The sequence below is a fragment of the Monodelphis domestica genome, chromosome 8 (genome assembly GCF_027887165.1).
Source record: "Monodelphis domestica isolate mMonDom1 chromosome 8, mMonDom1.pri, whole genome shotgun sequence".
Lineage (NCBI taxonomy): Eukaryota > Metazoa > Chordata > Mammalia > Didelphimorphia > Didelphidae > Monodelphis > Monodelphis domestica.
This window is the reverse complement of record NC_077234.1, coordinates 71244309-71272143: the sequence shown is the minus strand read 5'-3', so window position 1 is coordinate 71272143 and position 27835 is coordinate 71244309. Positions and strand designations below refer to the sequence as shown.

At 42.3% G+C, this 27835-nt stretch overlaps 1 protein-coding gene and 1 long non-coding RNA gene across 2 annotated transcripts; one reads left to right on the top strand and one right to left on the bottom strand.

Annotated features, from left to right (window-relative positions):
- On the top strand, window positions 1-27835 carry LOC100011627 (probable hydrolase PNKD). Its single transcript, XM_056808526.1, has 9 exons — window positions 1-285; window positions 17009-17124; window positions 18336-18448; window positions 19521-19579; window positions 19999-20091; window positions 20654-20817; window positions 22150-22236; window positions 23005-23120; window positions 25346-27835. Exons 1-9 carry the CDS (start codon window positions 116-118, stop codon window positions 25517-25519), a joined length of 1092 nt encoding a protein of 363 aa, XP_056664504.1. The 5' UTR covers window positions 1-115; the 3' UTR covers window positions 25520-27835.
- On the bottom strand, window positions 20533-23038 carry LOC130455977 (uncharacterized). The gene is made up of 2 exons (XR_008914257.1): window positions 22900-23038; window positions 20533-21083 (listed from the first exon to the last, which is right to left on the bottom strand). It is a non-coding gene; the product is annotated as an uncharacterized LOC130455977 (long non-coding RNA).

Here is a 27835-nt window from a genome sequence, read left to right as displayed (position 1 = left end):
TGGGGGCGGGGCCTGCCCCTGTGGTCCACTGTGTGGGAGCCCTGGGCGGGCTGTAGCCTAGCAGCGCCCCGCCCCCAGCCCCCCTCCCCGCTCCCCAGCGGAGCCGGCCCCCAGCATGGCCTTGCTGGGCTGCCCAGCCACGTCGCTGTACCCGCTCGCCTGCTGCGGGCTCGTCCTTCTTGTCCTACTGCTGTTCTTGTTCACCGGGACCCGCTGTAGTCGACCCCGTTGGGGCATCGCCGGCCTGCTCATGGCCCGCAGTGAGAGGCTGCTTTTTCGGATCGGGTTAGTGTGTTGCATGGACACGGACGAGAGTTGGGAAGGGGGCTGGGAGCTGGAGGAAGGGAGACGGGGCCTGGCGAGAACCGGTAAGGGGGATGCGATGGGGGAGGGGGGCGGGGAGAGACAGATAGACTGCGGGATTCAGCCGAGGGAATGACAGGGATGAGGAGCTGGAGGCGGGGGTGGGGGTTGGGGGGGACTGGATGATCCAGGAGAGGGAAGGCAGAGATGGAGGAGCTGGGGCGGGGGGGGGGGGGGAGGCAGAGACTGCGGGATACAAGAGAGGGAAAGGAAGAGATGGGGGAACCTAGGGGCAGAGACTAGGGGAGCTGGGCGGCAGAAACTGGGGCATCCAGGAGAGAAGACTGAGATGAGAAAGGGGGGAAATACTGGGGTAACAGCACAGATGGGAGACTGAAGGATCCAGGAGAGGGGATGACAGAGATTGGGGGGCAGGGGAAGAAAATCCACGAAAGGTGAAGGTGGAGATGAGAGAGGTGGGGGAGATGCAGAGGCTCTAGAAGAGGGGATTGCAGAGATACGGGAGAAGGGCAGGGGAGACAGGTAGGTGGGAAAGGGGGGACAGACTAGGAGAGGCGGATTTAGGGAACTGGAGAGGGAGTTGGGGGGTAGGTAGAAGGAGGTAGTTGAGAGAGGGGCAGAACAGAAACGGAGGGAGCTGAGTAAGGGGGGTGGCCCTGGAAGGCCTGGGAAGTGGGGGGAGTGGTGTGCACAGATACTGGGAGCAGGGAGGACAGTCTTTGGAGAAGCAGAAGAGGATTCTAGCTTCAGTGGAGGAGGTGCTAGACTAGAGAGGTGTTGAGCTTGTGGTTGAGGGGGAGAGAAGGGAATTGCCAGCATCCAGTGGTAGGGGCTCTGAAAGGCAGTGAGGCCTTAATAAAAAGCTTGGGGACTTGCTCCTTTCTCCCATCATTGAGTGAGAAGAGACTGTGTGAATCCTTTAGCCCCTTCCCTGGCTTTCCCTCTCATGAATAAGCCAAATGACATCCATTTTTTTTTCCAGTTTTTCTGATGTTGGCCTGTGGTCACTGAGAGAGACCAAAAAAGCTAAAGATTGTGGGATCTGGCCCAAATGATGATGAAATTTCACTTTACCAGACTCTCGTGTCTTGTTTGTCACAGTCCCAAATACTTTGAATCAACCCTTAGTTAAAGATTCCCTTTCTCCTTGTGATGTAGAAAGGGATCTCTTAGCCAGACCCATTCCCCCCCACCCAATCCCTTCCTCCTCTCCCACCCAAGAAAAGTAAATCTCTGGTAATGACTCTTCCAAGCAATGAAGGTCCTTCTCTTCTTCCCACTCTGCCTGGGATGGGGGTGGAGCAGAGAGGGAAAGGGTGATAAATAAATCCATGGCACAGAATACAGGAGAAGCCATGGATTCCTGCTCTTGGGCAGAATCCTTGGTGTTCAGATCAGAATTATGGTGGAGCTGGAGGTCCAGCTGAGAAGACATGTTTGTGTAATACCCCTCAGTGCTCTGCTTTATGTCTCAGAGGTCTTTGGATGAGATTTATAGATACCTTTTTAGAACAGCTAATGTTTTTGTAGCACTCCATAAAACACATGTTATACAGGCATCCCTTTCCTTGCTGCCTACCCTGTCAGGAAGGTGCTGTTGTGAGTCCCAGTTTTCGGATGAGGAAACAGACTTAAGTGATTTGCCCAGAATCAGGTAGCCGATATCTGAGCCAGGATTTAACCCAGGTCCTTCCTTCCTTCTTTCCCTCTTTCCCTTCTATCTAGTATCAAGGATTGGTCCTAAGGCAGAAAAGCAATAAGGGCTAGACAAGGTGGGGGGGGAGGAGGGGGGGGTTAGTCGATTGACCAGGGTCATATAACTAGAAGTGTCTTGGGTCATATTTGAACCCAAGACCTTCCATCTCTAGGTCTGGCTTTCAACCCACTAAACCTTCTAGCTGCCCCTTAGAATTCACATTTCTAAATAGACTATATGTGATAATTTTGTAAGTATTCTGATGATTCACTTATCAAAGTAAACTTATTTTTAGCTCTGTAAAGAACATTTTAGAAACAGTATATATATATGTATTTTTAAATTTTCTTCCCTCCCCACCCCCATGCCCTGATTTCCATTTAAAAGCAAAACTCTTCCTTATTATCAAAATTGCCCACCTCTTCTTGGGAGGGTCAAGTTGACTTCCAACACTCATGAATTAGCATAGACACAATCTGAGGGACTTGAAATATGATTTGTGAGAACAGAACCTCCAAAACAGAATTCTAAAGGCTTGGATATTCTTGAACTACTTGGAGTTCCTAAGCTCTTCTACTTGAAACATTCAGCACGCAAGGCCAGCAGATGTCCAGTTTCTGTGGATTTTCCTGACTCCAGATTTCCACATTGACCTGGTTCATAGATTGCCAAATGCCACTAGCAGAACTGGGTGCCTGGGATGTAAACTCCCTAGCAATCCGGGCTGGGAACATGGGAGGAGTGGCTCCTTCTGAGGAGTGGTGCTGGCAGGAAACATTATCAAGGAAATAGGCAGGTGCTGGTGCTCTGGAGAGGGGCCCCCTTAGGCAGGAAGGATGCTGGAGGCAACACAAAGGGACCCTAGAGACCAGGGATTCCAGCAGGAAGAGCAGGGCAGGAGGTGGGGGGGGGGACTGGAAACCTGGATAGAGTACATTTTGGGGAAACTGAGTGATGGAAGGTAGATCAAGGGAGGCACAGCCCTAGAAGGAGGTGGGGAGAGGAGTGGTTGACAGCATGGCTTGGAGGAGAGGTGTTTGTTTGCCTAGGGAATGTAGGGATGACAGGGAGACTTCTGTAAGAGTCAGCCATTCTGCAGGCAGGATCAAGGATGACATTTCTTACCCATCAGTCTCATCTTTGCTGGTTTATTAACCTTGTTACTAGTGTCTCTCCCTTGAAATGAACCTCATTATTTCCTGTATATCCTCTCATTTGTGCAGTTATTCACATACCGGATCCCCCTTGATACTACATTTTGAGAGCTGGAACCGCGTCCTATCCCCTGTCCTTCGCAGTATCTGCATGTGGTAGACATTGAATACGTGTTTCTTGCTAAATTTCTGCTAAAGGGTGCCCTTCCCCCTCATTCCTACCTTGTGCAATCCCTTTCCTTCCCAGGAGTCTCTGCTGTCATTCATTTAGCAAATATGCCTTGCCAGGCGGGCACTAGTTGGTGATTTGGGAGGGGAGAAGAGGAAGGAGCAGGGAGAAAGAAATACATGCTTTCAGAGCAAGCCAGGCTTGGAGAGAGGAAGTCCTGGGTTCAAATGTGGCTTCAGACACTGCCTAGCTTATGTGACCTATCCCCACTGCCTAGCCCTTTCCACTCTTTCTGCCTTGAAACCAATACTAGGTGTTGATTCTAAGACTGAAGGTAAGGGTTAAAAAATAATAGATTATGAACTGCCTGTGGGCAGAAAACATAATCATAAACATAATCTGTTTATATAAAGCCCGCACATGACAGAAAAAGACTGAAGGAAAAAGAAAAAAGCACCTACTGTATACACTCACCATGCTGGTTTTACAAATATGTTCTTCTTTGACTCCCCCCTGTACGAGGCATGCTGAATGCTATCCTCATGGGGAGGAGGTAAAGGGAAGGAATCTTTCCATGTGTGAGTGCTGCTGCATGACTCAGTTTCCCCTTTCTGCTTTCTCTGTGTGAGGTGAAAAGGAACTTGTATCCATGGTAAAAGAAGAGACTTTCCTTCTGCAGAGATATAACTAACATCCCATTTCCCCTGGACTCATAACCAGCTAGATAGATATTATTATTATTATTATTATTATTTCATATTGCTGTTATGTCTGTTTGTCTTGACTTCTTTTAACTACCTGCTAAGCTCCATGAGTCTTAGTTAAATTTTCTCTTTCTCAATGCTCAATAGTATTCTCTAAGTAATAAGAACACTGGATTTTGGAGTTAGAATCCTATTTCAAATCTTGCTTGATTATTACCCGAATGACCTTGGGTAAGTCAATTAACATTTTTTATTATAATTTTTATTTTTTAAAAATATTCCCAGGGTTGCATGATTTGTGTTCTCTTCCTCCCTTTTCCCCTCCTCTCCCAGAGCTGACAAGCAATTCCACTGGGTCATACATTGTCTTGTTACTCAGAACCTATTTTCATATTATTAATTTTTTTAAAATAGAGTAATCTTTTAAAACCGAAACTAACTTCCTAAAAACAAACAAACAAACAAACAAACAAACAAACAAACATTTCTGTCTTAGTAACAACTCTTAAGACAGAAGGGCAAGGACTAGGCAAATAAGGGTAAGTGACTTGCCCAGCTAGGTTGTGTCTGAGTCCTGGCACTCTATGAAGCTGCCCCAAGTCAATTAACTTCTGCATGCCTCAGTTTCCTCATCTGCAAACAAAAGTAGTTGGACTAAATAATCTCTAAAATCCCTTCTGCCTCTAAAAATCATAGCAGAAAAGTTTGTAAAATTCAATTGAATTGAAAGCTTCCAGGAAGGCTGAGAATTTGGGTGGCTACCTACCCTGAGGCCTAAGAGGGTACCAACAGAGTCAAGCTGGGATAATTTATTCACAGGATAAACTCTTGAGTTCTTTCTCATTTCATGAAGCTGCTTTCCTGCTCCCCTCTGTCTTCTTCTGTGTCCTGCCCCTTCAGACAAAGAGACTATTGACTGTCACACATCTTGCAAGAGGCAACTCATTATCTGGGTTTGATAAGAGCAACTGTCTTGATTTCAACAAGAAAGTGGAAGGAAGGAGAGAGAGTTACCAATAATCCAGCCTCCTATGCTTTGATATTAATATATTAATAATTGTGACGATTGATATATAAATATTCTTATGTATAAAATTTATTTATATTATAATTTGTTATAATTTATAACATAACATAATATATAATATAATATAATACAATAAATAAAATAATATATAATAAATATAATAAAAATAAATAAACTTCATATAATAAATATGTACATTATAAATATATAAAATTATAATGTATTTGTAATAATAGAACTATATTAATATATTAATTTTTTGAACCTCACATTCATTTCTAAATATATCACTTCCCAAAACAGCAAGTTATCTAATAGAACAAAGAATTATCAAGGAAGAAAGGCAGTTTAGAAAAACCAATTATGTCTGATAGTATATGTCTTATTCCATGTCCATAGTCCTTCACCTCTACAAATAAGGGAGGGAGCATGCTATGTTTTCTGATATGTCCAGAATTTCCTACATATCTAGTGGTAAGGGGCCCCCAGACTCAGTACCTCCCATGGCCAAGAGAGTGTGGCATCATGGGCAAGCTCTTTGACCCAGAGTCAGAAGAACTGAGTTCTTCCTTTGGTTCAAAGGCTCCTAACCTTTCTTGTGTCATGGATCCCTTTGGCAGTTTGGTGAAGCCAATGGGCCTCTTTTTTCAGAATAATATTTTCAGTTGCATAAAATAAAAGACAAAGGATTACAAAGAAAACCTGTTGTGTTGAAATATGGTTTTCAAAAAAATATATTTTTTAAAAGTTCATGGACCTGGGGACAGCTAGGTGGCTTAGTGGATTGAGATCCAGGTCTGGGTTCAAATGTGGCCTCAGGCATTTCCTAGCAATGAGACCTTGGGCAAGTCACTCATCCCCCATTTCCTAGCCCTTACTGCTCTTCTGCCTTGGTACCAAGACACAGTATTGATTCTAATTATCTAATAGGACAAACTCCCTCCAAGATGGAAGGTAAGAGTTAAAAATAAGAGGTGAAAAGAAATGCAAAGGATTCCAGGTTAAAATAAAACCCTCCCCAATTCCTCCTGCAAAATCAGCCTAGCTAGTAACCAAGAGAACACTCCCCTGGAAAGAAGAAGGAGGTAAAATGAGATTTCTGACATCATTTTCCCCTGGGCTGAGCCTTTTTATTCCCCAGGCAGCCAGGATGAAAGGGGCCCCCCAATGATCCCCTTCAAGGACCAGTGAATACTAGCGAAAGCAGTTGATACTCAGACCACAATGAGGGCTTCATGCAAATGATGGCAAAATTCTCTCCATTTTAATTTTTTACTTTCTGGAAATGACATTGACATCTTCAGTCCTTTGTCATTCTTGCTAGGGAAGAGCTGCCAGTGGTCTTCCAAGTCAGAGTTGTCCGTTGATCTTCTTCCCTTGTTTTCTCACCATGACAAGAACACAAGAACCCAAGTCACCCACTACAACTTCCTTTCCCTCCTCTTATTCACCAGCTCTGACAAAGAGGATTAGCCTTTTTTTTTTTTAATTAGGACCTACTAAGATGCTAGTATAATGACCAGGCACCAAGATTCCATTTCTTTAGACTTTCCTTCCTCTGTCCCCCAACCTGTGGAAGATTTCTGGTTTGGGTACCCTCATTAAAAAGGGGGAAAAGCATACGACTAAGCCTCCAGAGTTCATTTGTTCCTAAAGCCTGGCACATGATGAGTATGACAACTAGGTGGGGGTGAGGGAACGTGGAAACAAAGCAGACTGGCGCTGATCTAAGGGCCCCCCTGACCACGGGACTTCCTCAGCCTGAGCGGGAGGTCAAAAATGTGGTCTAGCAGGGAGTCAGAGAAACTTTTAGGAAGCCCCATAGTTGGAAAAACTAGATGGTTTTGGTTTGAGGAATTGGAAGATAAAGAAAAAAGGGGGTGAGGAGAGAGAGAGAAAGAACAGAAATGAAAGAGAGAAAGAGAAAAGAACAGAAACAGAAAGAATGCCCAAAGTAAATACACAGAAAAAAAAAGGAGAAAGAGGTGGGGAGAAAAAAAGAGATGAGGGAGTGTGTGTGTGTGGGAGAGAGAGAGAGAGAGAGAAAACAAAGAGAAAGAAGGAGAGAAAGAAGACCCAAAGTAAATACACAGAAAAAGGGGGAGAGAAAGAGGTGGGGAGAAAAAGAGAGATGAGGGAGTGTGTGTGGGGGGGGAGAGAGAGAGAGAAAACAAAGAGAAAGAAGGAGAGAAAGAAGACCCAAAATAAATACACAGGAAAAAGGAGAGAGAAAGAGGTGGGGAGAAGAAGAGAGATGAGGGAGTGTGTGGGGCTGGGAGAGAGAAAACAAAGAGAAAGAAGGAGAGAAAGTAAATAGAAAAAAGGAGAAAGAGGTGGGGAGAAAAAGAGAGATGAGGGAATGGGGGGAGAGAGAGGGAGGGAGAGACAGAACAAAGAGAAAAAAGGAGAGAAATAACACTCAAAGTAAATACATGGAAAAAAGGAGAGAGAAAGATGGGGAGAAAAAGAGGGAAGGAGAATGAAAAAAAGGAGAGAGATTGGGTCAACTAGTTAGAAGTGGGATTCCCCATCTTTCTCTTCCTTTCCTTCTTGCTTCTCCAAAAGGAGGAAACTTCTAATCTTTGCCTTAAAGCTGGGGCAAGGGATGTAGGAACTTGGACCACAAGGTCTTACCCATGTCACTGGATGGGCATATCTAACTGAGATGGAAGGAGTGGGAAGACTCCCTCAGTTGGTCATGTTAATGCTTTGAGCCAAGGTCTGTGCTGGAAAAAGTGGAGGAAATATTTTTCTCTTTCCCTGACTGGATCGGTTTTCTGGTTTCATTGTGTGACCCTGGGCAAGTCACTTAATCCCCTAGTTCTTATTCACTCTTCTGCCTTGGAGTCAATACACAGTATTAATTCTAAGATGGAAGGTAAGGGTTAAAAAAGAAAGAAAGAAAGAAAGAAAAATAGTCTCCAATCTGGAGAAGCATATATTACTTCTCCATACTTAAGAACTTAAGAATGAAATTTAGGAAAAGCAGCCAAACTGAGTTGTAAAGGGAACACATGGCAGGATAGGAGGGAAAGGGTAAAAAATGCTGAATTTAGAGTCAGAGGACCTAGGTTCAAATAGATATAGACTCTGCTATTTAAGTGACCTTGGATAAGTCATTTTCCTCTGGGTATCGGTTTCCTCATCTATAAAAGGAATTGGACTAGATGATTTTAAGATCTCTTTCAGGTCCAAATCTATGATCCTATGAGTTGGAAAATGTAATTTCTTTTTTATTTTAATGTTTTATTAATGAATTATGTCTTTATATCAGTCATTTTAACCCTCCCTCCCTCCCCAAGTTGAATACTATCTTATAACACAGAAAAACAACTGATCAAAAAAATCCCCATTAGTGACCAAACTGACAATCTATGCCATTCATCTACCCTAGTAATCTTTTCTTATATGTACTTCCTATATGACTTTTTCAATGTAAATTCATTATACTTCTATATACTTTTTCAGTATGATATTCATTATACTTCTTACAACCCATTTAATTTGTTAAAACATAAGAAAACACAATTATTAAAATTGTATCTGCATATAATCTGTAAAAGAAAAATATAACAAATTCCAAGATTAAAAGGGATATGAAATAAAATTAAAAGGATAAAATTAACAAATAAAACAAAAGAAAGCATGAATGGATGACAAATATTTTGAATTGAATTGAGATATTCCTCTGAACAGGGGATAGAAAACACAAATTTCAAGGATGAAGTACTTTAAGGTTATAGTATTTGTGGCTAATATTTGAGACTGAAAACATTCCCCTCCTGATATCACATCTGTTGAATTTATTAAAATATATTACTGGAACAAATTCCTTATAAATCAATCTCTCTAATTTAAAGGCAAAAGACCCAGTTTCATTAACTTTATTGGCATAAAAGTGCATATTTACCATCATCGATCAGGTTCAAGTCAGTTGAGAATATCAGTCTGTTTAACACACCCAACTATTCTAAAGAACTGTAGAAGCAAGACAGTAATTCCTTCCAATCTTTATTCCATCTCTTACAATTTCCTGATACTGTTCTCACAAGGTTTATTAGACATCTCTTTTTCTTCTTTTTTTTAACCTTTACCCTTTGTCTTAGAATCAATACTGTGTATTGGTTCCAAGGCAAAGAGAGATAAGGGCTATGCAGTGGGAGTTAAGTGACTTGCCCAGGGTCACACAGCTAGGAAGTATCTATGGCCAGATTTGAACCTAGTCTCTAGGCCTGGCTCTCAATTCACTGAGCCACCTAGATGTCCTAGTCATCTCTGAACTATCAAATCCTATGGCCTTTTTTCAGTTCTCACCTTCCTGGACTCATTCTGTTTGTGATACTGCGGACCATCTTCATCCCTTTCCCTTGGCTTTCCTCACCCTTCCCTTCCTTGGTTACCTTCCTCCCTGTTTGCTGTTCTTCATTTTCTTTTGCTGGGTTATCATTGGTCTCTTTCTAGCCAATACTATTTGTGCTGGCCCCTCTTATCTTCCTTTAGGTTTTCTTTCCCCCTTGGTAAATTCCATTAGGATGCCTTCCAAAACCATAGGAACATAGAGTTCAAAGGGATCAAATCTAGTCTTCTCCTGAGGAAATCGAGACCTCAACAACAATCCTTTCAACTTTCACCAGACAAATGGTCATCAAGCCTTTGTGGGAAGAATGCCAGTGATGGGTAAACACCATTCCAGAATAATCTACTTTACTTTTCTATATCTTTGCATCTCTTTGTCCAACCCTTTACGAATCTCCAATCTGGATCTCCAATTCCCTCTTGATCATTTTCATCTCAGAGTCCTCTAGGCATGTTACACTCCACATGTCCAAAGTAGAATTCGCTATCCTCCCCTACTACACAACACTCCATGCATTTCTCCTCTTCCTCTTCCATATTTCCCAATCTTTTTTATTTCATAACTTGGAGTCATTCTTTATTCTTTCCCTCACCTCCCAAGTCCAATAAATAGCTTAGGCTTATTAATTCTACCTCCACAAAATCCGGTCTTCTTCTCCCCATTCACACAGTCATCATTACATCTGAGATCCTTCCCACTTCTTTTCTGGATTATTGTCATAGCCTCCTAACTGTCTTGCCCTTGGCTCCTTTATCTAACCATCCTCTATAGGGCTACCAAAATAATCTTCCCAAGGCAGAGTTGACTACCTTGTTCAAAATCCTTTCAGTAGCTCCCTACTGGTCTAAGATGAAATATAAGCATCTCATTTTGGCATTTAAGGTCTTCTGTAATTTCATTCCTTGTACCTTTCCAATTGTTATCTGTTTTTTCCTTTCTTCTTTCCCTTTCCTGAGGTAATAAATAATCTTATTTAGGTTATACCAGTGCTTTCATGCAATACATTATTTCCACATTCCTTATGCCATGAAAGAAAGCACATATCTGTAGAAGAAAAAACTCATGAAGGAGATAAAATGAAAAGTGGAATGCTTTGATCTGCAACCATACTCCCAACAGCACCTTCTTTGGCTATGGATAGCATTTTTCATCATAAATTCCTTAGGCTGACAATGGTGTAGTCCTTCATAGTTGGTCATCATACAGTATTTCTGCTACTATATATAGTGTTTTCTTGGTTCTGCTCACTTCACTGTATCAGTTCTTGGAAGTCTTTTCAGGTTTTTCTGCACTCATCTTGTTTGTTATTTCTTATGGCACAATACTATTCTATTACAACTACATGTCACAACTTGTTCAGTCATTCCCCAATCGGTGGGTGTTCCCTTAGTTTCCAATTATTTGTTACTACAAAAAGAGCTGCTATAAATATTTTTATATAAATAGGTCTTTCCCCCATCTTTGCTCTCTTTGGGATACAGGCACAATGCTTATGGTTTCATAGTTATAGGAAGCTCTTAATTAAGAAGCTCCCTCCTCCAGCTTGGGCCAATTAATTTTCTGCAACTTAATAGTCTTAGTTACCTGGACCACTAAAAGGTACTTGCCAAGATTGTCCAGACCAAAAATTGGGACTTTAATGCATTGCTGGTGGAGCTGTGAATTGATTCAACCATTCTGGATGGCAATTTGGAACTATGCCCAAAGGGCTTTAAAGGACTTTAAAAGGGCTTTAAAAGACTGCCTGCCCTTTGATCCAGCCATACCCCAAAGAGATCATAAGGAAAAAGACTTGTACAAGAATATTCATAGCTGCTCTCTTTGTGGTGGCAAAAAAATTGGAAAATGAAGGGATGCCCTTCGATTTGGGAATGACAACAAATTGTAGTATCTGTTGGTCATGGAATACTATTGTGCTGAAAGGAATAATGAACTGGAGGAATCCATGTGAACTGGAAGGACCTCCAGGAATTGACACTGAATGAGAGGAGCAAAACCAGGAGAACATTGTACACAGAGACTGATACACTGTGGCACAATTGAATGTAATGGACTTCTCTACTAGCAGCAATGCAATGAACCAGGACAATTCTGAGGGACTTATGAGAAAGAAGCTATCTACATCCAGAGGAAGAACTGTGGGAGTAGAAACACAAAAGAAAAACAACTGCTTGACCACATGGGTCGATGGGAATATGATTGGGGATGTAGACTATAAATGATCACCCTAGTGCAAGTATCAATAATATGGAAATAGGTCTTGATCAAATGACACATGTAAAACCCAGTGGAATTGCTCATTGGCTGGGGAGGAGGGCAGAAAGAACATGAATCATATAACCATGGAAAAAATTATTCTTAATTAATTAATTAAATGTAATTTTTTAATTAAAAAAAAAAAGATTGCCCAGCCCACCTGTGTCAAAGTTAGGATTAGAATCCAGGTCTTCTTCCTGACTTTGTGGCAAGTCCTGTACCTCATGCTAGTTGTCTTTCACCTCCTCTGAGTAGACACTTAATAAGTGTTTGTGGAAGACCACGGAACAAACTTGAATGAGTATATATTCAGTCAAGACATGGCTCAAATTTGACTCTAGACTTAACACCACTTGACCTTGGCTCTTAGTTTCAATTTTTAGCTGTTCCATGAAAGAGAGTGAGTATGCTTTCCCAGAGAGGCAGATGAACCCAACCATTGTTCAGAGCTTGGCCAAGGAGCCAAAACTGGGGCCTTTCTGGTGCCTCCCCTTTAAGGTGACTTTTGATCTGCTCTGGGTATCTCTTATATATCCATAGTTTTAATTTTTATTTTAAACAAGCATTTATTATTATATTATGTTATATATTATTTATTAATTATATATTATATATTTTATTCTATTATATAATATTATTATAATTATTATAACAGGTACCTTCTATGTGGCAAGCACTGTGCTAAGCACTATACAAATATTATCTCAACTTTATCCTCCCAACCCTGGGAGGCAAGGGATATCATTATTTTCATCTATAGATAAGGGAACCCAGGCCTGACAGAGATTAAATGACTTGCCCAGGATCATTCAACTAGTTAATATCTGAGGCAAGTATTCTCTCCTTTAATCCTTTCAACAACCCTTAGAGGTAGGTGCTATTGTTATCCCAAGGGATGCAGAGGGAGGTTTAAGGATGTGTCCAGGGTCACATAACTTGTAAGTGTCTGAGGTAAGATTTGAACTCCAGACCTCCTTCCTTACTTCAGGTCTAGAGAACTCTATCCACCACTCACTATTGTCTGAGCGTCATCTCCCTCCACCCCCACCTTTAGAAGGGGAATTCAACCCCGTGACTCATATATAGTAAGCATTTAAATGCTTGTTGACCTACTGAGCGACTAGTTCCAAAGAGAAAAAATTAGGAAATTAGGGAAAATGCTTTCTCCTGCTAAAAATCCTAGCTGGGTCACACTCTTTTCTCTCCATTGAAAAAAACTGTCATGTGAGTACATTTGGCCGTAAGTCGAATGCCTGAGTCCTAAGGGCTGCCCTTTGGTGCAGCCACAGACAGAGACCCAGGCTTCTGGGCTCTCACACGTCCACCCTCCAGGTCAAGGACAAGGACTGAAACCCGCCTCCTGAAACTGACATTCAGTCTCTCTGGTCCGAAGTTCCGCATCACAGAGCAGGTAGGAGGGAGGGCTTTCCATTTTATCTGGAGGGAACCCGAGACCCAAGAGGAGCAGCCAAGCCTAAGATTCTGGCGTCCAGCCTGCCTCCTCCTTAGGGAGGGAACCCCGGACATTGACCGCAAGAGAGAGGAATCAAAGACCCACTGTACGGGGCAGCCACCTCTCTGTGCCATCTTGGAGGGTGGGGAGTTGGTAGCTCCAATTGCCTCATTCCTGACCAGTTGCTCCCTGATGCTGACACCTCTATTCTCATCTAGTCAGCTTCCTCTTTCAGAGATATTCTCTGCTTTAGTCTCCTGCCACTCAGCACTCTACTTCCCCAAGCCCTCCAAAAAGAGAAGCGGCCCATCCTAGAGTCTTTGGTGTCTAACTTCCCTTGAGAGAGGGGTTAAGTATTTGATCTTGGGGAGAGGGGAAGTTTCTAGGGGAGGGAAGAAGGGAGACTACAAAGACCCAGGCAGCTACCAAAGTCTTACTGCTTAGCTAGCCACCAGACCAGTCTGGCTTGGGTAGAGAGGAATAAAGGAAAGAACAGTAAGGCAGGAGTTAGGACACCTGGGTTCCAGTCCTGCCCCACCATCAGAGGGGAAAATCAATTTTCTCTTCTGAAAAATGAAGGGTTTAGATCAGATAAACAGGAGTCAAAGGGAACAACTGAAATATAAAGATAATAGAACAATAAGGAAATGGGGAAAATAAACAATAACTGAGAATAGAAGAGTAATGAAAAGTCTGGATGGGGTGTGATTTATTATACAGAGACTGGAGGTTTGTTATAATTCATTTTCATATAGAGAAGATAGTGAAGAAGGAAAAAAAAGGAATGGATCACAGGGCAGTATTTGTAAGGAAGTTGGAGGACCTGTGGGGCAGTCAGATCCAAGCTTTACTCCTTACTGACTGGGGTAAATCAGTCTCTATGCCTCACTTTCCTCAATCGTAGGTAGACTGAACGTCCAAATCTCTTGTAACTCTAAAACTGTGATTCCTTGAAATGATAGGAGGAAGTAAGGCGGTTAGGAATAAGGAAGAACATTTTTGCTTGTTCTTTTTAAATTAAATGTTTTTTTCAATTATTAACCATTTCTTTTTTTCCTCATTCCTCCTCCAAGAAAGAAAGAAGAAAACCCAAGCAATACATAAGCATAGTTAAGCAAAATGAATTCCCATATTGCTATTCCCCAAAATGTGCCTCTCTCTGCATCTTTAGTCTATCACCTTTTTGTCAAGCAGTAGGCAACAAGCTTCATTGTTGGTCTTTTAGAATTATGGCTGATCATTGAATTTATCCCTGTTCCTCTCAAAAGTATTCATTTTTGCAATGTTAATGTTAAAGTAAAAATTGTTCTGGTTCTGCTAACTTCACTCTGTTTTTTTACATCCGTTTTTATAAATCTTCCAAGGTTTCTCTGAAACCATTTCTTTCTTCATTTCTTACTATACAATAAATAGTATTGCATTATAATCATAATCCTTAATTTGTTTTGCTATTCCCCAATTGATGGGAGCCCTCTTAGTTTCCAGTTTTTTGACTCTACAAAAAGAGCTGGTACACATTTTTTGCACATATAGGAACTTTAAGGAAGAACATTCTAACATGAAATGAAGGACCACCAGAAGGCATGATGAGATCCCTTTGGCTTCAATATAGGGTGATTTCATCTATAAGAACATAAGAGAAAGGGGAAGGAGGGAAAAGAGCAGGCTTCTTGTTTAATAATAAATTAATATAGTATATTAATAATAATGTTATATTAAATTAATCTATATTTGATAATAATTAATAATATTATAAATAATAATAAATAAAGCTGTACTTAATGATCCATCTTTAGGTTCCTCTGTCCTATTTCTATGAACTTAACATTATCCCTTCTTTCCCACACGGGTATACATAGTATAGTGGACGGTCTTCCTGGCATCAGGTAGTCCTGAGCTCAAGTTTTGCCTCCAATACTAGAGGTATGATCCTGGGAAAGTCACTTAGCTTCTGTCTGCCTTGTTTTCCTCATCTTCAAAATGGAGACAATAATAGTATCTCTGCCCTGGTCAGTCTTTTCTTTCTTTCTTTCTCCAGATGGAACCATCTATACTTCTTTTCTCTTCACTTATTCTATTTTCCACCTATCTTAGCTCTTCCCTTTAACTCATGTTTCCTGGGACCTTTTTTCTTTGATCAGGGAAGTTCCAAAACTGGACATGGCTGTTTAATGAATGATTGCTGACCACCAGTTATGTATAAGGGGAGGTGCAAGTTACAGTGGGGAAAAGAGAATGGCCCAGGTCCTCCCATCTAACACTTATTTGTGACAAAAATATATGACAGACATTTGAAGGTGAAAGAGAAAACTAGAATTCCAAGAACCTTTGAGATTCTCCAGATCAGAGAAGGCTTCCTCCGAGACATTTGCAGAATTACAAATGACAGGACCTTCCCAAGGAGGTCAAGGAAGAGAGGGAAGGGAACCACTTGGAGAAAATAATGAAAGCAGTACTTTTTGTTGTATCCAACAACGTGAAAGAAAATGAGTGCCTGTCAGTTGGGGAATGTCTTAACAACCCGTGACCTATGAAAGTAATGAATATTATTATGCAGTAGGGAATGATGAAAAGGATGGATTCAGAGAAAACTAGAAAGATTCGGGTAATAATTGTGGGTTTTTAAATTACTATTCAATAGTTAAGTATTATATTTTATAAAGTTTTATTAATAATAACTAAAGTAAAAGAACTACCTGAACCCAGCTCGGTTGTGAGAAAAAGAGAACAAGGACAAGGCTTACACCGAACTATATACAAGTGACCACACAAACATGGTGGAGAGAGGAGAGGAATTCTGGGAAATGCTGAAGGATTTCTGAGGGATAGGTCCAAGGGCTCAAAATTCCACTTATACAGAATAGACCAGACCTGACTTGGGCTGGGCTGGTACCTCAGGCTTGAGGTTGGAACAACATAAGATGCTCACAGTTCATCTAACAGTTAAAAAGATGTCTATTTAGTCATAGCAGGGGAAGAACATTCAGAGCAAGGAAAGACTATTCATTGAGGATACAAAGTTGATTCAGTTGAACATAGCTTTGCGGTTGGTCACGCTGCTGGTTCACTGGTGTCTTTGAAAGCTTTTCTTCTCAGGCGACAAGGTACATACATCAAACGCCCTCATCTCAGACCCCTGAGCCAATCAGTGGTTGGGGAGAAGGAGGATAGTGATAATGTTACCACAGTTGAAGAAAAAGAATATAGTGTCCATGGAACATTTTTAAAATATCAGAAAAGAGGGGGAAGCCAGGTGGCTTAGTGATATAGAGCCAGGCTTTGAAATGGGAAGTTTGGAGTTCAAATCTGGCTTGTAATGCTTCCTAGCTGCAGCATTTTCCTCATTTCATTTCATTCTCAATTCATAGCATTAATTCTAAGATGGAAGGTAAAGGTTAAAAAAAATAAATTTAAAATAATATAAATAATAAATTGAAAAATTCAAAATATCAGAAAAGAAGAAGGAAGATCAGAAGGGGACCCAGAGATTATATTCAATTATATTCACAAATATAACATCAGAACTGTGAAAATTCAATATATGCTTTTTAAAAAACCATATAACAAATTCATAGTTTCATTTGCAATTCCTATTCTGATTTTTTAGATGTAGAAATATTTAAGTTTGTTGATATTTTTCATGTTTATTGCAATAAAAAATAAAAAAAATTAAATGTCAGACTATATAAAATGGGAGGGGCTGAGAAGACAGAGTTGGCAGGAATTATGGTGGGGGAAAGAAGTTGGGGGAGTAAGGGAGCATCCACAGCACAGGACAGGAAAGAGACTGGCTTGTCCAGAACAATGGGTTGGAATTGGGAAGCATCAAGGAAGAAAACAAAGTCATTTATTTTTCCGGATTCTTCAGGTACAACCTGTATGCACGAACCTGGCTGGGTTACCTCTTGTACAAAAAACAGCTTCAGAGGGCACGACATCGATTTCCAGATGGTCACTCAGCTGTTCAGCCTCGAGTCTTCAATGGTAAGCTGAATCCAATCCTGGAATTTACCTTGATTGGAACTGATCTTCTTACCCCCATCTCTGCCACTCCCCTGTATGTAAATGCTATTTCATTTGATTAAACCTTACTTAAGAGGCAGCTAGATTTAGAGATAGGAAGTCCTGGGTTCAAATGTGGCCTCAGACACATGCTAGCTGTGTGATCTGGGCACACACTGGGCAAGTCACTGAATTCCTTTTCCTAGCCCTTACTGCTCTTCTGCCTTGGAACTAATACTTAGTATCGATTCTAAGATAGAAAGTAAAGGTTTAAAAAAAAAAACAGCCTTACTTAAGTACCTACTATGTAGAAAGAAGGAAGGAAGGAGAGAGAGAGAGAGAGAGAGAGAGAGAGAGAGAGAGAGAGAGAGAGAGAGAGAGAGAGAGAGAGAGAGAGAGAGAGAAAGAAAGAAAGAAAGAAAGAAAGAAAGAAAGAAAGAAAGAAAGAAAGAAAGAAAGAAAGAAAGAGAAAAAAGAAAGAAAGAGAAGGAAGGAAAATATTTGGGGTGACAAAAAATTGGAAAATGAGGGGATGCCCTCCAATTGGGGAATGGCTGAACAAATTGTGGTATCTGATGGTGATGGAATACTATTGTGCTGAAAGGAATAGTGAACTGGAGGGTTTCTATATGAATTGGAAAGACCTCCAAGAACTGATACAGAGTGAAATAAGTAGAACCAAGAGAATATTATACACAAAAAATGAAACATTGTGGAACTATCCAATGTAATGGACTTTACTACTAGTAGCAATACAGTAATCCAGGACATTCCTGAAGGATATATGAGAAAGAATGCTATCCACATTGAGGGAAAGAACTATGGGAGTAGAAATGCAAAAGTAAAACATGACATCACTTATATCATATATATATATATGGGAATGTGATTTGAGGTTTGGGCTTTTTAAAAATTGCTCTACAGCAAAAATGAATAATATGGAAATAAGTATCAAGTGACAATGTTCGTACAACTCAGTGGAATTGCTTGTCAGCTCTGGGAGGGGAGATGGAAGAAGAGAGGGAGAGAAAATGAATCATGTAATCATAGAAAAATATTTTTAAAATAAATAAATTTAAAAAATAAAAACAAACTTCCTCTCCAATGGGGAGAGGGAAATTACCACCTTTCCCCATGGTTTCCTAGCCCTTCTCCTTTTCCTGAGTCCCATCACTGTCTTCTTACCCCTCCAGGAGTGAAGGTGCTGCCCATTCCAGTCCTTCTTGACAACTATAGCTACCTCATCATCGACACCCAGTCCAAGCTAGCTGTAGCTGTTGACCCTTCAGATCCAAGGGCTGTACAGGTGAGAATATAGTATTGTATAGGATTGGGTGCCTGGGTCCAATTCACCCAGTATTTTAATTTGCCTGCCCACACACCCATGTTCACATCTTTAGATCACATTGGCTGCCCAGGGGTGGAAATTAAGCAGTTGAGGATGGGGAATCACAGAATCTGGATTCTATCCATTGCCTTTGATATTAGGACCCAACCGAATCCAAGATGGTAACCCTTTCTCCCTCTTCCTAATACCTACTCTTTCCCTTTCCTCATCATTCATTCCAACCAAATATCCTTTACTACCTAAGGCAAGGGATCTTTAATAAGAGATGTTATTGGGGTAGATGGGTGACTCACTGGATAGAGAGCCAGATCAGAAGTTGGGAGGATCTGGGTTCAAATCTGGCCTGAGATACTTCCTAGGTGTGTGACCCTGAGAAAGTCACTTAATCCCAATTGCTTAGACCTCTTCTGCCCTGGAACAGATATTTTGTATTGATTCCAAGGCAAAATGTAAGTGTTTCAAAATAAAAAGAAATGGATGTCATTATCTTTTGATGATCTAAAGCTCCTTTTCAGCTGTTTTTGGGCCGTATGAAGGCAATAGCAAATAGTTACAGGTAGGGACAGGACAAAGAACCAAGATGAGATAATAAGAAGATAAGGGATGGGTTAATATTCAGTCATTTTTTAGTCATGTCCAATTCTTTGTGACCCCATTTGGGGTTTTCTTGGCAAGAAACTAGAGTGGCTTGCCATTTTCTTTTCCTGCTCATTTTACAGTTGAGGAAACTGAGGCAAATAGGGTTACATGATTTGCACAGGGTTATACAGCAAGTAAATGTCTGAGGCCAGATTTGAATTTAGGTTTTTATGACTCCAGGCCCAGTCTATCCACTGTTTCACCTAGCTGCCCTTAAGAGATGGGCTTGGCAAATAATTGCTCTGAGATCTCCCCCCTTCTCTTACCTCCAAAACATATAATGATGAGGAATTTAATCTCTCTTGTCTTACTGCCTCTGCTCAGCTCTCTCGCTTTGCTTCTTGTTTTGTTTTTTTCTCCTCACTTCTCTGTCTCTGCTTTTCTTCCTCAGGCCGCCATTGAAAAGGAAGGGGTCACCTTGGTTGCCATTCTCTGTACCCACAAACACTGGTAAGGGCACTGACACAGGAAGTAAGTCTATGTCCAAAGGTTGGGGAGGGAACTTTGAATGCCTCCCAGAAAATTAACTGCGAAAGCATGGAGACACGTTTTATAGGTCCCGTGTTAAGAACTCCTGAGTGAAGGCTATAAAGACAGATGAGTTGATTTTTATTGTGGAGAGGTAGCTTGCATACTAACACAACACAGGTCCATGGGGCCGGACCAAAAGAAAAAAGATTCTTATGAGTTTAAGCTGTTTCTCTTCCTTAAAGCTTGAATCCGTCTAAAATGCATGTCTTTTCCCTAACTCAAAAACTGCAAGGATAAAATTAAATAATCCCTACGGAAATGCTTTGAACATTGTAAAATGGGACCCATATTTAACCTATTATGATTTCTCTGTCATTGCCTTGCACTTTGCACTATAGGGACCACAGTGGGGGCAATAGGGAATTGAGACGACATCATAGAGGATGCCGAGTCTACGGGAACCCCCAGGATGGCATTGCTCACCTCACTCAGTAAGTCATCTCCCCAAATCCTGCCTTTTCCCCAAGAATTGCTGTCAAGTCAAAACTTTAAAGAACTGTGGTCCCAACCTGCCCCAAGAGCTGCAGTCCACTCCATCAGAGGTCATTCTGTTTTGCCTCTTTCTTGTTCCTCCTCTCTCCTGCTTCCCCCCTAGCCAGGCTTCTATAGCCCTGAAGAGGACTTTTGTCTGATACTCTTTCCCTAGCATCATCCCCATTTTGTTACACACACACACACACACACACACACACACACACACACACTCTCTCTCTCTCTCTCTCTCTCTCTCCTCCAGCTGAACCCTTGAGAGACAGGCCTCAACACACCCAGACCACCTTCTTCCTTCTTGTCAGTCCTTTCTCAGGGCTTCTGGAACAAGGGCTCAAGGCTCTGGGTCAGAGCTTTTGAAAGGTTGAGTGAGACAATCTATCTTGAATTGAGGAACCCCTCTCCAGGGTCTTCTTTTGCCCCTTTGCCAAGCATCAGTGAGAGTGAAGAAGATTAAAGTATATGCAAATTAAGGTCTTTTCTTTTCTCTTCTCCCTTCCCCAGTCCCCTCTGCCATCAGGATATGGTGAGTGTGGGGAGGCTTCAGTTCCAGGCTCTGGCCACCCCTGGTCACACTCGGGGCCACATGGTCTATGTGCTGGATGGAGAACCCTACAAAGGCCCTTCTTGCCTTTTTTCAGGGGACCTTCTCTTTCTTTCTGGCTGTGGTAAGTCCCACCCTGAGGTGAGGGACGGGGCACTGGTGAAGGGAGGAACATTCCTATCGAAGCCTGTGGTGGTGGAGTAGAGGCCCCTGTATTGGGAGGCACAGAACCAGAAAACCAAAGTAAATGGGCAAATTTCCCAAGGGTCCATTAGGCAAGCCAAAGAATACTCTTGTCCAGTTCATGGGAAAGGGCTACATGTCCAACATGTTGTGTAGCATCAAAATTCAGTTGGTTTCCCCCAACATCGAGTGAAGAAAATCAAGGTCCTGTAAGGATGATATTAGAAAATAAATATTGTTTTATTAGTTTAGGGATAAAAAGTAGAGTAGTGGCTTGAGAAAGAATTGGAGTTAGTAGCAGAGCTGAGAGTGTGTTAATTTCAAATGTTGATAGTTATAACCATTTTTCTGTGTCAATTACTCTCTCTGGCAGTTGGCAATTGGTCTCTGGTAGTTGGCAGACACACACTTAAGAGACTCTCTCTCAGGGCTGGAGGAGGTAATATCTTTGCTCCTCTCTCTCTCTGAGGGAAAGACCTGAAGGAGCTCAATGTTTTCCTTTCCCAACTTGGGAAATACTATTGACTATCTATTGCAGTTTTTATAGATTGATTTAACTCTGAGAAGATCAAAGAAAAACCTGGTCTTTGGTTGGGAGACTCAGAGTCCTAACTTGATTCTTGTTGAGACTCAACCAGCTAGCCTTTGCTATTTTATAACTTGAAGGTGATGTTAAGATTTAGAAGGATAATAGCAGTAGTTTTTATTTAGATAGTATAAATTTGGGTTAGTCAGATCATGGAGGAGTAGTATAGCCTGTGAAACACAGGAGAAGCAGTTCCTTGCAGAACCAGGGAGTTTATTTGGGTGGATTTAGAATCTCTTAGAATTAGAAATCCTTGTTATTCTTAAATATTTCAATAAATATTTTATTTTTACAATAAGAGTCTCTTTAATATCCTTGCATCTGGCCCTGAAGGGAAATTCACATTTGAGCTTCACTTCATCACTGAAGATACTCTTGATTATATCTATCAAAGTATCTGAACAGTTTTGAACCTGTATTGGCATAGTTTTCCCATCTATATATTTTTATGTAGCTCATCGCCATTTATTATTTTTACAGTCCTGAAGAGGCAGAAAATTGCAGAGGTCTTGGTCCCCCAGCTCCCTAGATAAAGGCTATTAAGTTGTAGGGGTGGAGAGAGACTGGGAAAGATGAGAGGACTAAGTAGAAGCCAAGAACCAAAAACTGACGTAACTAAACCCTTACATTTAACCCACTTCATACCCTCATGGTGTATCTCATCACATTCTCCTCTCTTTCCTCTAGGCAGAATATTTGAAGGGTCACCTCCAACTATGTTGAACTCACTGGACCTCATCATGGGCCTGGGAGACGATACCTTGCTTTGGCCAGGTAGAAGCACTGTTGTTGCCCTCTTTACCGATACACTTCCCTCTCCCTCTGCCTTCCAACCTGGGAGCAAGGAAAACTGTCTGCCGAGCTAGAAAAATTGCCCACAGGGAACAGAAGGCCCAGAAAGAAAGAGGAAAAACCCAAAACAAAACATAATCCAGGTTTCTAGAGCACAGGACCCCAGCTCTGAAAGAGCCCGTTGTAGTTTGCTTTTGTTGGCTGAATCTGCTGTCTGGATGGATTTTTGCTCTCCCTTAATTCCCCCCTTCCCAAGCAAGTGGAATGGCATTCCTCCTCTTCCTCTGGGCCCAGCATCCCAATGCCACGTAGCCAACTAGCACCCCTAGCATCAACCTGGAGAGCCTCAAACACCCTGCTGGATTCTATCCCTAAGGGATGGCCCTGCTCGGTTACATGGGAGGGGGAAGGGCACTCAGAATTGGTTCCTGACTAGCAGGAACCCAGCCCAAAGGGTGACTGGGGGGAGGGGCTGCCTAACAGCCATAGCTCAGTTGAAAACAGTCTTCCATGGGCTAGAGGGGAATAGTGTGAGGTGCAGTTTGTGATCAGTCATCGTGTGTGTTAATTGGTGGTTCTCTCTTGGTTGGAAATGGATTTAAAACATCTGCTTTGGAGAAGCTGTCTGAAGCTTGGACTCCTCACCTTAATCCTGCAGTTGCCCAATCATGGAGTTCTGAAGGGGGTGGAGGGTTGGCACCTTTTTCTTATCAGGTAACACCCTTCTTGTTTCTCCCCTTTATGGCCCAGGTCATGAGTATTCGGAGGAGAATCTGAGTTTTGCTGGCCTGGTGGAGCCAGAAAACATGGCACGAGAGAAGAAAATGCAGTGGGTTCAGCAACAGCGCCTTCAGTACAGGAGCACGGTGAGGAGAGGAGGCGTGGGACACCCCAGGGAAGAGAAATAATAACAGCATTTGTAATAACTCCCCCTTTTAGTCCTTTATCATACTCACAACTTTCCAGCAGAGGAAGGAGGCTAAGTATTATCTCTATTTCACAGACGGTAAAGTATTATCTTCACTTTACTGATGTTAACTGAATTTCCATGAAAGGAAAAAAGGATATGCATAAAGTCAACGATAGTCAGGTCTTCTCGCTCTCAAGTCAGACCTTTTTCTAATCTTCCAAGCCAGCTCTCCGATTGAAAAAAAAAATACAAGCTCACCTCCCCACTCTGGGGAAGTACCAATCTGCTTATCACCCTAGAAAGAACACTCGACTTGGCATTAAGAGATTTGGGTTTAAATCTTGATCCTCGTAGTTACTAACATTTGTGTGGTTTCAGCCAATTAATTCAATTCAGCAAATATTTATTAAGCCATTAAGCACTTCTTTTTTTGCCTGGCACTGAGGATGCAAGGAAACAGCCCCAAAAGGCACAGTAGTTTATAATCCACTAAAGGAGATGTGATGTGTACACAAGTAGGGAATATTGGGAGCAAAGGAGAGAACAGTTATGTGTGGTAGTTAAGATACAGTTTCATCGTCATCCTCATTTTACAAATGAGGAAACCAAGGCCCTAAGAGGGTAAGATACTCACCCAAGTTTATATGGTTAGCAAGGAGAAAAAACCACTTTTTATACCTCCAAAAAGAAATATCTGTGGTGCTATGTAGTCTTTCTAATGGCTTTGATATCTTGGGTGAGCCCACATATGTCATTTTAGGTAGGGGAAAGTAAGAGACCTCCCCACCCAGCCATCTCTGATTCAATGACTAACCCTGAATGCTTCAGGTATTAAGAGAACTGGTAAAAGAGCAGCAAGTGCCTCAGTGGATAGAGTCCTAGGCTTGGAGATAGGAGGTCCTGGGTTCAAATGTGACCTCAGACACTTCCTAGCTGTGTGACCTTGACTGAACAAGTCACTGGACTCCCATTGCCTCACCCTTAACACACTTCTGCCTTGGAACCAGTACTTAGTATTGATTCTAAGACAGAAGGTAAAGATTTAAAAACAAGAGAGAAAGAGAGAGGACAGATTTTATTTTGGAGCCATTGCTAGTAATCACTGCAAAATCTTCATCCTTCAGAACTAGAGAAAGGAAAATGGCCTGGTTTTCATAAAAGGAAATGCAATCTCTGCGCCTCTACAGGCCAGCGAGCTGGAATTTGAAGTTTAAAATTCAAAAGCATATTATTAAAGAGCTGGTTATTGACTATCTGGAGAAGGAATCCATGATCACTTTGATCCTCTTTAAGAAAAGGTTAGGGCTGACCTCATTTCCTTTTGGACAGATTCCTGGACTGCTAGCTCAAGAGAATGCCATAGGTGTGGTTCCCTTAGATTTTAGCAAAAACCCCTTAAAGGAGGGAGAGGTGAGAGCTAGCTATTGTGCACAGGCGTGAATTTTTAAAGGCCGAAGGGTCAGAACCAAAGAATAGTTATGAATGAGTTGATGGCAACTTGCAGAGAAGTCTGCATCGGAGTGCCCCAGGCATCTGTGCTGGGATCCATGACAGTACGAATGTGCAGATGACACACTCATGCATAGCCTGAGAGTCAATCCAAAAAGAACTCCAAAAAAAGTCAAATGGAATGCAAGAGAGCAATTTAAATCTTGCATCTGGGTCCAAGAAATACATTATTTACTGAGATATATATATATATATATATATATACATATACATATAAACCCTTACCTTCCATCTTGGAGTCAATACTGTGTGTTGGTTCCAAGGCAGAAGGGCTAGGCAATGCGGGTCAAGTGACTTGCCCAGGGTCACACAGCTGGGAAGTGTCTGAGGTCATATTTGAACCCAGGACCTCCCGTCTCTAGGCCTGACTCTCAATCCACTGAGCTACCCAGCTGCCCTCCTTTTAAAAATATTTAAATTTGATTTTTATTTGATTTATTCATTTACTATATGAATGACAATATAAATGGAAGTGTGGCTAGTTAGCAATTTATTTTGGGGGGGAAAAAAGTCGCAGTGTGGTAGACAGCGATCTAAATTCTCTCCCAGTCAGAGAGCATCCCCAGTACAGTGCTCCGTTTGGGGTGCCGCCTTTCCCCACTCCAAGCCCGTGTAGCTCGCTCAGTTTCCCCTTCCCTGCTGCTAATGCTTTCTCTCGCTCCCTCCCCACAGTGCCCGTCCACCCTCGGGGAGGAGAAGACGTACAACCCCTTCCTGAGGACTCACTGCCTTGCTCTGCAGGAAGCCCTGGGACCGCTGCCTGGCGCGGGAGGGGACGCTGGCCCCTCCAGAGCCCGCATACTGGAAGAGCTTCGCAGACGCAAGGATCAGCATAAGGGCAAATGAGATCCCTATTGGTTGGGTCCCTTTTCATGCCCCGCCCCCTTCCTCCCCTCTCATCTGCACGTTTGCCCTCCCCAGCATTGCCTCTCTTTCCCTCACTCGGACTCTGGGGAGGAGGCACAAAAAGGATGTCGGGTTCATGGTAGACTTCCAAGGAGGGGGTGAATGAAAAGCGAGATCTCCAGGGAAAGGGGGTTGGTGGCTCTGGATGGAAACGGAGAAGGGAGAAAGGAAATAGAGAGGCGTCGTCCCCTCCCGTCCTCCCTCGGACTGGAGTCTAGGAGGATATTGGTCAGTTTTAGGTGAGTCCCCCGACTTCCGCCCCTAGACTCCTCCATCCATCTAGAGTGGCTGTTCAGGGCTGCTGCTTCTCACTGAGGACCTCAAGTAGGTTCTGTAGCAGTGGCAGCAGGATAAGGGTGGGGGGAGAGGAGGGCCACTGGGATCGAGATCGAATCCTCCCCACTCCTTCCCTTTCAGGGAGTTTGAAATAAAGTCCTTAAAGGGGATCAATCTAGTGTTGAGCTTCTTTGGGGAAAGGTAGCGAGTGGGGTTCCTTGTCTGACCTGCTTTGGTTCTCCTAGAACACCCCCTTCCACTCGAAACCAAAATCTCTTTGTCCTCCCATTCTCCTGGTTCCTATCCTTCGTGGAGGGCTCGTATTTGCAGTGAGCTCCAAGGACCAAAGGAAAATAGAAAGGCCGAGGAGGCATTCCATTTCCTTCTCTAGTGGCCCTCCTCTTACCTTGACTGTACTTCAATATTTCACGTCCCACACCAACTTTCCAAAAGAAAACAGTGTTTTAAGAAAGACCCCTTTGCTTGACTCCAACCCTAAGATCCTAGAGAGGCAAAGTTCTGAATAATAGAGACTTGCCTCTATTCTAGTACTTGTCAGCCATGGCAGCAGCAAGAGCCTCTGAGGTGCTGCTGGTTCCTTCAGAGAGACCCCAGAGTTTCCTATGACACTGACTCCTGCTTCCTTCCAATCGGTGGTACATTTTTTCTCACCTACATCCTTCTTTCTCTACTTTTAATCGAATTCCTTCCATCTTTAGTGTAGCTGGAGAGACCCTCTGGAATATGAAATTACCCTTCACACTCAAGATCAATTCTTGGAAACCCCCTCCATTACTTTTCATTTCTTTTGGGTGGGGGGATTCGATCTGGGATTTCCTTAGTGTCACAAACATGCATAATCTCACCAATATCATCAGCTATTCTAGTCTTTTAAGAGGCAAAGCCTGAACTTGGGGCTTCTTGCTCAGAGGCCTGTTTTCTTTTTTTCCTTTCTTTATAAATATTGACTGGTTTGTGGGGTTTGTTTTTTTGAGAGAAAATTAATGATCAACTCCCCTTTGCTCAATATATATATATATATATATATATATATAATAGTGTCAACTACAGACTTGAAATGATGATGATGTGAATGGAATGAAGACACACAGTATATTTCCATTTTTCTGAGCTGCCTCCTTTTTAAGGTTTAGATGAAGAGCCCAGCTGCTTTTATCCAAATCTCCAGAATAACATGGCATTATTGTTTAAGAGTCTTGGTTCACAGGGCGGTTGGTGGTTCAATGGATAGAGGGCAAGCTTTGAAGTTGGGGAGATCTGGGTTCAAATCTAGCCTCGGGCATTTCCTAGCTGGGTGACCCCAGCTGGGTAAGACCCTTACTCTCATCTGCCTAGCCCTTGCCCTTCTGTACTAGTTGTTACTAGGACAGAAAATAAAGGTTATGGGGGAAAAAAGACTAATGGTTCACATGGGGAAGTGTCATAGTCTAGCTAAAACTGCTCCTTAAGATGGGTTGTCTGCTGTAGACAGGATCATCCTTCTTCCCAGTACTCTTGCTCTGCCCCTTCTCTATAGTCTTCTGTATGTAAAATTTCCATTACTATAAATTCACAATTTTTTAGCCAATTGACACCAGCCTAAAGGCGAGGAAGCCAATCAGACATTCCTGCTAAGAGAGCTTGAATCCTCCCCAGAAAACATTTGTCTCTCTTCCTCCTCCCAGAGCAACTCTGTTTGGTGGAATGGACCCAGGTGTGCCCAGCACAAGAGGAATGACATCATGGGGCCAGGAGGGTGCCTCTTTCTGGCCCCCCTCCTCTTGCCACACCCTCATTGACCCAGACCTGATGGGCGCCATCCCCTCTGGTGCCAGTTGTTTCTTTGCCTCACCAGTGACTGTGATCCAATTGTGTCTTTGTATTCCTTATTTCTTCACCTGTAGTGTGGTAAGCCACAAACCTTCCCTCATGAGTTATTGTATCCCTAATAAAAATCTATCTATATTTTTTTGGCATTAA